Source organism: Penicillium canariense (assembly GCF_028826845.1).
Source record: "Penicillium canariense strain IBT 26290 chromosome Unknown utg000001l_segment0_segment0, whole genome shotgun sequence".
NCBI classification, from domain to species: domain Eukaryota; kingdom Fungi; phylum Ascomycota; class Eurotiomycetes; order Eurotiales; family Aspergillaceae; genus Penicillium; species Penicillium canariense.
Window position 1 is genome coordinate 5948780 of NW_026622728.1, and position 13419 is coordinate 5962198.

General features: G+C 54.4%; 1 protein-coding gene across 1 annotated transcript; it reads right to left on the minus strand.

Moving 5' to 3' along the window:
* Positions 1 to 4432: 4432 nt before the first annotated feature.
* Positions 4433 to 6918, minus strand: N7482_002021 (uncharacterized protein; the record flags this gene model as incomplete). The annotated part of the gene is made up of 5 exons (XM_056684146.1): positions 4433 to 5825; positions 5899 to 5995; positions 6070 to 6119; positions 6561 to 6750; positions 6909 to 6918. 5 exons carry the CDS (start codon positions 6916 to 6918, stop codon positions 4433 to 4435), a joined length of 1740 nt encoding a protein of 579 aa, XP_056547752.1.
* Positions 6919 to 13419: the final 6501 nt, after the last annotated feature.

The following is a 13419-nucleotide window of genomic DNA, read 5'->3' on the forward strand; positions in this document are numbered from 1 at the left end:
GTTTCCCCAAGGGATGTCCCCTTTTCCTTTTATACATATGTCCGCACATGTGGCCTACCTGTCATTCATATTTACTCTGTCTCGGCAGTCTCAAGACTTGGGGCTATCGGACGGCTAGATCCGCACTAGCCGTCCACGTCCCATGTCTGGCCAATCATAGATTGGTTTCCCTTTTGGGAAGTGGATGCGATGAGGACTGATTTCCGCATGTTAGATAGTGTCGAAATATGTGGAGTGGTAACTTACCACTTGCCAGACATTATCCTGTCTATATAGGTGCATATAGGGCTTGGTAAACCCTAGAGAAACTATATAATCCTATGGGATTCACTAGAGAGTGTCACCCTATGGAAGAGAGTTCTTCAGCACTATATTGTCCGATTTGAAAAATGGAAAAATAGCTAAACAAGGGGCAGCTATTATTCGATGATCTTTTATCCAAAGAGCTTATCTTACCAGAACAAGCTATTAATAAAAAGCAGACGCGGACACAGGATGGGTATGAGATAGGAAGATTAAATGAATAGTCTAGAAGAGACAGAGTAAGAGGTGGAAGAAAGAAAGATTTTAGAAGATTGCGATCTAGGTTGAAAAGATATGAAGAGATTTTGATATAGGATGAAAAGATTGTAGAAGATTGCGATGTGGTTTCGGGCTCATACGTGCGCGCGCGCCTGCACGTCGGAACAATCCATCCTGGCCAAGGCGGCGCAGGTGGCAGCCCGGTCCAGATCCAGTCTTGCTGGACAAGATGATGAGCGGCCAATCATATTGCTGGCTTATTCTCCGGACTTGATGGCGTTCCGAATGGGATGCTGTTGCGAGTGGCAGATGGGTAGATGGGCAGATGGGCTGATGGGCTGATGGGCTGATGGGCTGGGCTGATGCGGGCATGCGGGCTGTTTCTAGTCCGTGTGTTGCTATTGGCTAGGCCTTATTTCTTTGTCTCTTGGGCGCTACGTTTGCAATCACAATCGCACTGCCGAGATAATCTATTTTCTGAGCTGTTAGTATCGGCTCGAGATCCTCGGGCTCTTTCTCTCTGGTTCGACGAACATCATACAAACGCTAGACCCCGTATTTCCCGCGGGCCCCTCTAGTTCTAGTTTTCCTTGATATTGCGTTCTCTGACCCAGTGCCGGCGCCGGCGCCGACTCCGCATTGCCGCCAGCCCGAATCCAAATCCATATCGACGGAAGTCCACCCCTCCGACGTACAACTCGCACGTGCCCTAAGGAGGATCTCTCTTCCGGCCGCGAAAGGGAGAACGGCCAACAAACCGTTGAACTGCAACAGGCGGACCCCCTCAAAACCCACATCTTTCCCGACGTGCATCAAAGCCGTGGCCTCGCAACAAGCCAGGGGCCGGTGTATCGGACAGATTCGAATCCCAATCTGCAGCGTCCGTGCCCACGCCCGGTCGTGGTCCAACTGGGCCAACCGGGGCCGGTAGGGTTTCGTGTATTGCGTCCACGGCTTGCGAAAAGAGAGGAAATCGGAGATCGGAGATCGGATCAGCTGACTGGACTCTGTTTGCACTGGAAGCTGGCTGGGCAGGGATGCTTCAGCCTCTCATACGGAGATGGAGAAGTATGTCTTTCCTCGATGCAGATGAAGCAGGGTGTTTCTCTGGTGCTATGAGTGATAGGCTATGGATAGCAACGGCAGGCCCGAGCACCTGCAGAGCGCTGATTGCGGGTTAGCTAGGGCTAGCTATTATCCAGGGCGAGAGCATCGGCGGGAGAGAAGCAGATGTGGAGGGTCTGCACAGGGTGTGTTGTTGCACCGCCAACCCAGGGTCTAGTACGTTTGCGAAAAAATGAGGGTATTCCCAGTTGGCTGACTGGGGGTCAGTGACGTCTCGCCCCATCGACTTTTGTCAAGAAAACAACCTGGGAGCGTGAAACGGGCAATTAATCCCTCCCCCTCCCTCTCCCTCTTCCTCTCCCCTTCTTGTACAGCCAATGCCGAGAAATATCACAAGTCTGCGCCCCGACGCAGCCGGTCGATTGAGATTTGCATCGCTCGGAACCATGAGGCGCCCCCATCTGCCGTGCAACCGTCTCGCATCCGGAAACCCTCCGCAACAGCCCAGTGAGAGAGCGAACAGCAGGCGCCCGGCCCCGGTTTTCTTGAATGTGGTGTTCGGCCGTCCTCATTTCCAGTATCCTGGACTCCATACCACACAGTACACATCGAGGCAATGGAGCCATCTCCAAGTCCGACGGACCGTGCGAGAGACGTGCGGGATTCTTCTTTCGGCCGACGACCCCTGGACGCCGTGCAGATGGCGAGGGAAGCGCCCCTCCCCATGAGCCGTGGGATATCGGGTGATGGCGGTCTTGGACCCGCCTATCATCGCCCGTGAGTCTGGATTGCTACGATGGTTGAGACTTTTTTAGTGTGAGAAACTTCTGGTTTGGATGATTGTGCAACGCTGGGAGACTTTCCGTATTGCCACCAACGTATCAACAAGAAACCCTGGGTTGACTGGGGGGATGAACTACAAACTGTGAACTACAGACTCGACATACAGGATCATCAGCGGAGATAGGCAATACAAGCAACGGACACAACTGTGGAAGTGAAATGGAGCTCTGCCCTCGCCGAAACAGCCTCAGGTGAGGTTCCCACTAACTCGCAGTGCAGGACTGGGGCGACGGCCGCTAGCCAGGGCACCTACATAACAGCCAAGCGGCGTGATGTACGGAACATGCCGGGGGGCAGGGTAGACTGACGATGACTAGGTATCTGCCTAACGTCGCTGGGGGATCTGCTCGGATTGGGAAAGTACATGAGGGCAGCGTCACACAGCGCGCGCGCGCCACCCTCGGCCCCAACCAGGAATGCCAGTCGAGTTGAAGCAAAGACCCTCTGTGACAGGTGACAGGCCCACGGTCAATGTCTTGCGTTTTGCCACCGGAGGAGGTACCCTGCCGATCTCGTCATAGCCGGCCAGTCTGAGCTGAGACGCAATACATCACCTGCACACGCACGGTCGATCCTAATGGGCGATCGGGCGGGGATCTGCACATTCCATACGCCCACGCGCGGAGCCCCATGGCTAGTCTGGACCCTAGTTGCTCTACTTGCCTGGGTGTCGTCGGGACAGTACACCGAGACTGGGGAACGATGCAATCACCAACGGCGAGAAAATCATCCAAACAGAATACTTGATTCAGATTTGAGGGGAATTGAGAACTATCCTAGGAAATTACAGGAGATGAGTCCTGCCTAAACTGGACACCGCTCGGTCCATCGGATGGGCTCTGTGCGCCTTGCCATGGCGGCCTCGTTGGATGACTCCAAAGCTCTCTAAAAGCAAGATCCAGCAATTGCAAAAAAAATTTTTTAATAAAAGAAAAATATAAAAAAAGGCATGCAGACAACGCCGCCCGGGCTCCCTCTCATTCGCCTACTCACTAAGCCTTCCCTGCAAAACAGGCCACCCTGCCCCCTTGCCTGCTTACTCGCGAAGCATAGCCTTCGAGCAAAGAGAAGAAACAGAATCCGGCCGACGCATGCGCCCCGTTACCCACTACGGGCCAGGCTGTGTTGGGGAAGTAGAAGGGGCGAAGAGGGCGTGTCAAGCAGACAGGGCCAATGGAAAAGGAGGACAGGCAGGGAACCAACAACCGCAAAGGGAAATGCCCCATGTCCATTGGAGCTGAGACGGGGGGCATCCCTGCCACCATCCCAGGCAGCATAGCGAGTTGGACTAGGGAGCACAGAAATAACGGTTCCTGGCGCTCAGGGCGCGGGGAATTGGGGGGTTCGCCTGGTGTAGCAGTTGGAACTAGGGCCATAAGCGGGCGAGCACAGTAAAGTAGAGGGGAAGAGGACAAGGAAGAGTAAGTAGAAGAGCTCGTCATGACATTGTTCACGAATGGCGTTCTGTAAGCCCTCTTGTGTTTCAGTTTTGAAATAACACGGACACGACTAGAAAAGCGCCGCCTTGCCAAAGGGTTGCCGTCTCTGTTTGTGGAGACGAGAAATGGCTAGAATTTGGGGCCGGAGAGCTTTTTCCTGGCTCTCGCATAGATGCAGCTCATGCCAACACATCATCCCAGTCGATCTTCCCGGAGGACATGTCTCGGAGTCAATAGGATCAGAAATCTGCCATAGAAGAAATGAAAGAGGAAGAAGCCGAAGTGCCTAATTTCAGATGGGTAAATGTGGAGAGGTATGAAAAAAGAGATCAGAAAAACACAATCAAAAGATAATCACACAAGAAACAGAGTTCAAGGGGCCGTGAATTCATCCGTATCCCACGCCGTTCTGCACCAATCCGTGAAATCCCCATTTTCCAGTTTCTCGCAAAAGAATTTCCCTGGAACCCTAAACCTAAGTGACACGGAGAAAGAATAACCATCATCATAATAAAAACAAAATGAACGGAGGCCGGCATGCAAAAGCCTAGTTGCACGTCGGTCTAGGTGCACAGGCTATGCGAGTTCTGAATCGGGTCGTAACGGGCGTAGGTCGAGTAGACGGGGTCATAACCGCCCATGCTGGGGCGGTCGTGGGGAGGGACTCCGGTAAATGGGTCCTGGTAGGGGTCCAATGTGGGCGTGGTTTTCAGCGTGTCCATCGGGTCCATGGTGTCGTTCATCATGGAATAGTCGAAGCCCGACGAGGACGAGGAGGACACGAGCGGGCTGTCGCTCAGAGGGGAGTGTTCGGCCGTCGGCATCTGGCGATAGTCGGTTCGGCCGTAGGGCAAGCTTCCCCGATGCGCGGAATCGAATAGAAGCAGATGCGAGCGTGCGGCTTGTCCCATCCCGTGCGGCAGACCACTTCCACTGCCGTCCCCGCTACCTCCCTCGGGCCCCATACTGGCCGTGCTATCACGTCGCCCGTCCTTGTAATGGCCTGGGGAGCGGCCGCGCACCACCATGGACTGAGAGTGTCGACGGGCCACAAGAACCCACCGGGATTCTCCACTGACGGGGCCGGCAACCTCGGCGTGAAGCTCGACGACGAGGTTGTAGAATTGTTGCTGGGCACGCCTCTTGCCGTTGTTGGCGGTCGCCTTCTGGAACTGGATCCGCTCAAACATGTGTGATTGCGGTGGCTGGCAGGGCTGCGGTGCCCCGGCAAAGGAGGAGTGATAGTCCAAGGACTGCGAGCCCAGGGAAAAAGCGTGGGCTCCAGTCCCGGTTGAAGCAGATGTGAACGACTGTGGCGGGGAAGGCTGTAGGACCACTCGGCCTGGCTTGCGCTCCGACTGCTTATCTCGCTTGGGCGTGTGTTGAACAAGTTCTCGCGTATCCCCATACTGCCCATTAACTATAGCAGAAATGGACATTGCAAAGCCACGAATCGGCTCTAGAGTCTGATCCGGATGGCGAACATAGAGAGGAACGGTCGAAGGCCACGGATGCAAACTGAAACTGCAAGTCACAGCAAAATAATTCCGGCGATAACAGGTCCACTTATTATCAGACGCAAAGAACCCGCGTCCAATTTTCGCATAGACCTCCGGCTTGACCGCCTGTTGGGTGCCCCCGAAGTCCGCCACGATGGACTCGAGAACGCTCGTCTCCTCAAAGGGTGGTGCCTCCACCTGTGCGTGCGATCGCTGCGAGGATTCCACAAGCGGCTGCTGGACCAGAGTCTGGGTTCGGTCCAGGACTTCCACAGCTCGCGGGGTGCCCGAGTAACCGTGCGTGCGGGAAACATCGTTGACTCCAGTCAGTGGCAAGCCCATGCCCCGGTGGAGTGCATATGATGATGAATAGGCATTGCTGCGTCCCATTAAAGCCGGGATAGAGCTCGCGTGCGCTGGACTCTGCATCGTTGCTGACATACCAGCAGGAGGTTGGCTAAGCGTAGAAGGGAGCCAATGAGTCCTGAGTCCTTTAAGATCCCATGAAACACTAGAAAGCGGTTACTTACAGAGGTGAAACCCGACGGAAATCTGTCATTCGATCAAATGGATGCTGGTGATGCGCCATATGAGGAAAAAGAGGACCAGACGTTGGGGAGAACGAATCTGTGTGGGCATCACAGCAGTCAGTTAGACGATCAGCGCCTGTATTACATTAGATCAACGAAATCATGCCATACCGGAACAGGAGTCAGGAGGAGTCATGGCAAGCGCAGTTGAGCCAGGGTAACTATAGACAAGACACAATCGGTTTAGTATGTCACATCACCACGGAATTGCTCAGTAGCAATTAATCGGGAGAAGGAAGGTAGGTAGAAAATAGAAAGAATGATTAGAGGAATCCGGGGATAGCACGGAGACCATAATGTGGAAAGAGGCAAATCAAGCACAGGCGTGCACGCCAAGACAATGGCAAGAAGAAAGGATACAGGCACAAGTGAGGATAGAAAAGGACAAAAAATGGGAAGAAGCGCATGCACGCAGCGGATCGATCTGGAAGGTACCGAAACAGGCTGGACTAAAGTCCAAGCTGCCCGGACCCGGAGAAAGCGCAGCGACCAGGGGGGGGGGAGGGGATGTTGTTGGATGTTGGGAGAGGGCCGAATGGAGCGCAAGGGCAGTCCAGATTAAAAGAGCTGCAGAGAAAGGGAAAGAAAGAAAAACGACGTACTGTAAGTCCTGCATCGCACCCTGCTGTGCGTGGTACCGCACGCCGTTGGTGACAGGCATGGAGGCGAGCAGTCCGACTCGCTGGCTGCTGTCGTCTTCGTCGGTCGGGAACCCGGTCACATGAGAGCTCATATAGTCGCCCTCTGTGGTGATGGGGCAATCCATGGCATAGGATTCGGGGAGCAAAGTGGCTAGATGGAGGTAGTTTAGTCGGTTGCCACGGAGTAGAGAACGTGATTGAGACGCGAGATGGGCAAGATCCGCAGAAGCGACAAGCCAACCGCATAACGGTGAAAAAAAAAAACATATAGGAAATGAGATGAAGGCAGTGCTTTCCATCGAGACTTACAGGGATTCATTTTGATCGTGCTGATGCCAAATGCCTCAAGGACCCTAAAGTATGGTCAAGTGAGGTAACACCAGCGAGATGCCCAAGTCGTCGCCTGGGCCTTGCCGGTCCTGGGAGTAGCGAGGGGCACAAATGTCTAGAACAAGCGGCCGAGTTAGTTGACCAGGGTCCAGGGCTAATGCTTTTGTCTTTGTGGGCCGGCTGTTGCTCACAGAAAGGCCCAACGCGTGCCCCTCCTTCCTGTGCAAGGCTTCGCGGGGGGCCTTCGGCGTGAATGAAGGAGTGTGTGTGCTTTGCAGCGTACAGTTCACAAATCACGCCAACAAGGCAACCCGGGTCCCAGTAGACATCCACGACTGCTAGAAGAGGAGTGTTTCCAGATCAGACAGGAAAGAAAGAAAGGTAGTAAATCCGTGGAGGAGATCAAGAGGTGAGACGGAGTCTAGAAATAGAAGAGAGCGCAGAGAGGGAATGGGGGTAGGTAGGAAGAGAAAAATGGACGAGCACCAGGGCGACACTGAGAATAAGAACATGTCTGGAAGGGGAGAGTGTGAAGGTGCCGTCCAGTTGATAGAAGCGTGGAAAGGCCGAAGTATCCCTGCGGATGCTGGGCCGGCCAAAGGGATCACCAATTAGGCCATGCCCTTCCTAATTGGGGGGCCTTCACATTGTAGGTCATAGGGCACTCTTTTCCGGGCGTAATGAAACAATCCCGAGCTCGATCTTAGCGTTCCCTGCTCGATCGTGAAGAGCCAAACAGGCTTTGGTGGCCGAGAAAGTGGCACCCCGGAACAAGGTGGAAAAAAGAAACTACTCACCTTTGGGAGGGGGGGAAATGAATGCCAAAAAGGAAAATAATGGTAATGCGGAATTCATGTAATAGAACAAAGGGAGAAAAAGGAAGAACCGGAAAGCAAAACTTACTGATGTAATCCGGTGTGACTTGCGTTGCAAATCAATCACGGCACGGCCTTGATGGGCGCAAGGTGGCTAGCATATACAGGAAGCAAATTGAAGAGCTCACGAAGTCCTGACAGTTCTGCAAAAGCTAATTAGGATGCACTGCCCACCCCCGGACTTTCAAGATCAGGACCGTCGTTTGGCGGGATTCCTGCGTCGAGGAGGGAGGGGAGAGGCTATAGGTTCCTCCTCAGATAAGAAAGTACCCCGTCAATGCAAGCGCAAAAGCCTCCTCCACAGGTCCCTGGGCGATCCGCTTAATTTCTTTTGGGGAAGGAGGGGTGCCTGTCGCTGGGCTGGACGAAGGGGAGAGGGGACGGGAGGAAGAGAACCGGGTGGAAAAGGAGCGCACGCAATTGATGTTATTTGATTTCGGCCGTGATGATATGCCCTCCCGGGTGTGTTGTGTACGGGAGAACTCTGAAGTCGACGAACCCTGGTAAGCTTAATGCCCTGGCCTGACCTTCCCCGAGGGCTGGAGGTCTGAGGTATGAGGGAAGTGACCCTCCTGCTCCCCAAAATAGCACCAGTCAGTTAACGCCCTAGCCGGAAAGCGACCATTTCCGCCACGAGTTCCTGTGAAAGAGCTGACAATCTGGGCCTGCCAGGGACAGTGGAAATACGTTGTATTCGGCAAGGCGACAGTGGATGGCAGCAGTCATTTTGCATTAGGGGTCCAACCATAATTGGCCGCAGTCCAGGATTTCCGGAATAGTGGTTGATCTGGAATTTTTGGTTTTTCTTTTTTCCTTTTCCTTTTTCCTTTTTTTTTTCTTTTCTTTTTTTACCTTTTGGGATTTCGTCAAGATCCCTGCCCCCCGGCAGATGAGCCAGATTTTTGTGTGGCTGTCCCCATAGGGAAGAAACTGTAGCATCGAGTCATTGGCCCGAGCTCCAGACAGTTTGATTGTCCAGGGAGCATGGCATTGGTTGAACCCTCCATGTTACGTGCCCTGGGGAGAGCCGACGAGCAGTCCGTACTTCGGTCCATTGGGGCGAAACAGGGGCGAATGGACGGCGGGCTGGATGTATTTTCCATTACAGGGTGCCCTCCGCTGAAGTCAGATGTCCCAGCGCGAACACCCGACTGACGGGTCGCTGCAGGATAAACCAAATAAGATGAAACTAGAAAAAATGGAGTAGATGATCAACCCCCAGTATACTCGTGCAGACTTTCTTCCCCCTCCCCCTCCCCCCCTCCCTCTCCCCCCAGTCGCATGACAAATGGATGTATCAGACCTCCGGGATCTACAGGCCAATAGACTAGGGTGGCCAACGAGAACTCCCGAACTGGATAAGAAATACAAATAGAAATAATTATTCGTCTAGTTCGACCAGGACAAGAGATGATCCTGACCAAGATCCATGGGGCCGGGGCCAAGAGACCTCTCGGAGTCGTCCCAGCGACATTTTTGTTGCTGACTTCTTCATGGAGGGGCGTGATTGAGGCACGAGCATCAGTTCTTGCATGACGAAGGAGAAGATCAAACGATCGGCAAGTTTCATTTGACCAGCTGCATTGTGCATGTTGGCAATGTCCTCACCGACAGACCTGGGATGGCAAGCAAATCAACAAATGGAGGCAGTACTCGAAGGCAACAACGGAGACCAAATTCCACTCCCCCGCCCCCCCCATCTGGGAGGAGCTGGGGCGCCGGGGGCCTCGAATCACCAACGTGATCATGACCGAACTGGGAGAGCGAGTCTGCGAAAGCCCAGCGTTCCCTCCCGAATGGGACAAGGGGTGGGGGTGCCTCACGCCGCGGCGGGAAAGCCCGGTAGACCCGCGGTCCGTACCCGGCAGCATTTTCCAGAATGGAGCGCCGCCGACGCTGCAGCGATGAATTCCTTCTCGCGGTCTCGGTGGGGAAGGAAGAAGCCTCTCTCAGAGGTCACAGCCGGGGGTGTATGTGGGCTGTGGGTCGTGGGCTGTTGGAAAGCATAGATCCAACAGATTCCAGGCTCGAGGAAGTGGGACCCCTTTCGTTCTCATCGTGTCGATGTCAACAAAACCGCATTAGTGGCTGAAGGATCGGCCATCCTGCAGGAGGCTAGTTGGATGAGATGGCAAAGCACAAAGCACTGAAAAGGTAGCCGACCGGGCCGCTGATTGGAGGATGGAGGCCTGGATCAATACACTTGGGACCAGTCAATCGCCCGGGCGATCGTTATGGGAGGGATGTTGTGCATGTATACCGCTTGCCCTGCCCACGGACCACCCTCTGGGCTCGGGGTCGAGCCTGAATACCAAAGTCGGCATTGGATGCAGGAAGTCATCACCATCACTACAGACCGGTGACCCGAGCAAAAAGCGTTCCATAGCGGCAGCGGAGCCGAAATTCGGCAGCTAATAAAGCCATGGCTGCGCTTTGGCATGGGGGATGGAATGTGGATTTGACTCTCGAGGGGGGATCCGCCGTCATTCGCATTTCGAGCAAGGCAGGCCAGGCACGTGTGGGGAGGCGGTGAACGGGGGCCAGTCACAACTACTTCCCCCTCGTTTCCCCGTGACTTGTGCGGTACGAGGGCTTGCTGAAAGGGCTGCTGAATAGTGGAGACAGTTAGGGGACGCGTTATGTACTGTAGTATACAGTGGACGTCTAATGGGCGTATCGTGGACATGCGACTACACGCTCGAAGTCCACCGGGTCTCCGTATCTCCATCGTGACTAGTTCGTCAGTCTCGAGCAAAAGTACTAGTATTCGGTTTTCGCACAATTCGAGTGGAGTTCTCGATCCCCCTATCTTGCTCTCTCCAGAAACTAGTGATTCTCACCGTTATTCTTTCCCCTGGATCAGCCATCTCCCTTCATCTGAAGGGTCCCGAGTTAGACTCTATCAGATCGATCCTTCGCTCCACTCACCCTACCCGTACCCGTGCCGAGCTCCACTTGCCCAAACTCGCTCCCGGGCTCCACCTTTTTTCGATCTATCACAAGCCGTGGAGGGAAAAAGGGTGCTCGGGTACATAACTACATGGCGCTATGGTATGAGACGCGCACGAACGAGTTCCTGGTACCCCAAAATTGTCCGATTCTCGCAGCGATGTGGAGTTTCAGCTGGAGATACCCGGCGCTACGAGATTCGGCGCGATGACTAGGCGGGTCCAACTGCAGGTACCTGCCCCTCCTTCCACAAAGCAGAATTGGAAGTTCCGCTAAACCCACCTATAATCAGGATAATTAGCAATTTTGACATTTTGCCATTCCAATTTCGCGCATTGTCAATCCCCGCCGGAGAAAATAGTTGTTTCCTAGTGGAGCGGAGCGCCTAGACGCCATTGCACGAACTCATCAATCCAACCAAGGTTCGGGCCAGGTCAATCACCCGAGAGTTTGTGGTGGAGGCGGTTCAGGGTTACATGTTATTCTGAGACAAACCCCGTGATTGATTTGAATTCATTTCGCTGGTGACCGGACGAGTTCTTTGGGAGGCACTTGAGGGCCCTTTTGCAGGGCTGGACAGGGCACGTGCAACGCTCTGGGGGGATCAGACCACCAACTTCTCAAGTGGTGATCGAACAGGCGCTGGGGATGAATTGCTATTGCGACGCGACAAGGGAGAAGAAACAATACATTCTGCACGCTGTACGACGAGAACCACCCTCGCGATAGGCGCCGTGGCAAACCGTTGTCCATTCCGCAGCCTCCATTCCCGGGCTGCACCCGGCCAGATGCTCAGATGTCTGACAGGGAAGAGAAGCGGAGCACCCCTCGCCGGGGCTTGCAACTGTCCGTCAGAGTCAAACTAAAGACAGGGCAGATAGCACTTCCCCATCGGGAGGCCGGGAATGCGATTGCATGACAGAGAGGGCGGCCGCTTCACTTCGGGCGCAGGGCAGTGAGCCATTGGCCCACGATGAAGCTTTTCATGGGTGCATACCGAGAGAGGCAACAGGTGATATCCTAGAATTGCCCTCTGCCTGGTCCCCTGGTTCTCCGCGACCCCAGCTTCATGCCCGCTGTTCAAGGATCTTTGAAGCCTGGCGTGGGGTCGTGGATCCCTGGGCTCCCTCCGAGATTCCTAGAAACGCCCCCAATGGCTCGCAGCAGACGCTCTGCCCCGGTCGCATTTATTCCTTCTACGTATCAGCGCATCAGATATCAGACATCATACCCGGCACTGCTTGACTTATTGCGACCCGGGGGTACCAATTGTACCAACTAGGCAGGAGATCGTTGGGAAACGCGCCTCATGGGCGAAATACAATGCCCCCGTCGTGGATGGTCGTTGGCTGGTTGGCTGGCATTCTCTTTCGCCCCGGGGGTCCATGGCTCGCTCAAGACCCTCCCCCAAATTAAAGTTTGAGCCAACGACGAGCGCGACCATACTCCGTATTCGACGGGGAGTAACAAGTTCCGCCCCCTGTCTCTCGCCGGGACGTATGGCCTGCTGCGCGAAGGCCGAAGAACCACGTGTGTACCGAGACAAGCCTTGACTCGACCACCCTGGTCACAGTCCGCATCCCATACATGTCTCGTGCAATCCATCGCATCAATTTGACTTTGCAGCGGTCTTGAGAGAGTTCTACTAACGGTTTTTTTTAGTCGTCTGGCTCTACCTCGAGAAAAAAAAGTCAATTCTAGCTGGTGCTCCTCCTCCTCATACTTGGAGGCATCCCCCCGCCGGCACCTGACAATCCTTGATTTGTTGCCCGTGTATCGCGTATGCCGGAGATGAAAGGGTCACTTGGGGCGACACTCGACCTGATTCCCGGTAGTTCTCTCCGTCGTTTCCTTGGCCGTCTTTACCGTGTGGGCCGAGGAGCACCGGCCAGGTCCGTCCTGTCCGCCAAAGGGACAAGGCGTGCACAGCGTGGGTGAGGCTTCCATTGGTAGCCTATCGGTGCTGTTATCCCATATCTTGTCGGCCTGGGCTCTCCAGCCGGCCGAGCTGATCGTATCATGGTCTATGAGACAAGCCGGTAGTATCAACGACGTGCAAGGCCGCGATGAGTTCAGCTGTCGTTCCCGTCAAGAACGAAAAGAAAAGTAGACGAAGGGCAACACTAACCAGGTAATGATTACATCGCAGACGCCCGATAGCCAGTGGAGTAATCACCACCAGTCTCTCAATGAAGCCTTTCCGGAGGGCAACCTACTCTTGCATGGCACTGTATATGCAGGCCGGTTGAAGACGCCCTTCCAATGACTTATCAGCCTCGGCAAGGCGAGGCGCCTCCGTTCTCCTTCCTCCCTGACGTCGTGACAGGCCCGTCTCAGCTTTCACTAGCGATCCCTAGCGTGCGGCAACCAAACCAGATGCAAAGCCGAGTAACACGGCGAAAAGGGCCAAGACAAAAACTAGTCACGCACTAAGCCGACAGAGCACAACGAAGGCACCAAATACCCTTCTCGTCGATTGCTTCGACGCGTCCCACGACATATAGCCCCTTAATTAAACGCCCGGCGCCTTTCTGCAATGTCACTGGGACTTCGGAACGTCACGAACGCCTTTCACATGTGTTGCCCTGTCATACTGCATGCCGTAGTGGCGGAGGCGGAACTACAGACTCTGGGGGGCTAGTGATACAGAGAAGCTTGCGAGGGCA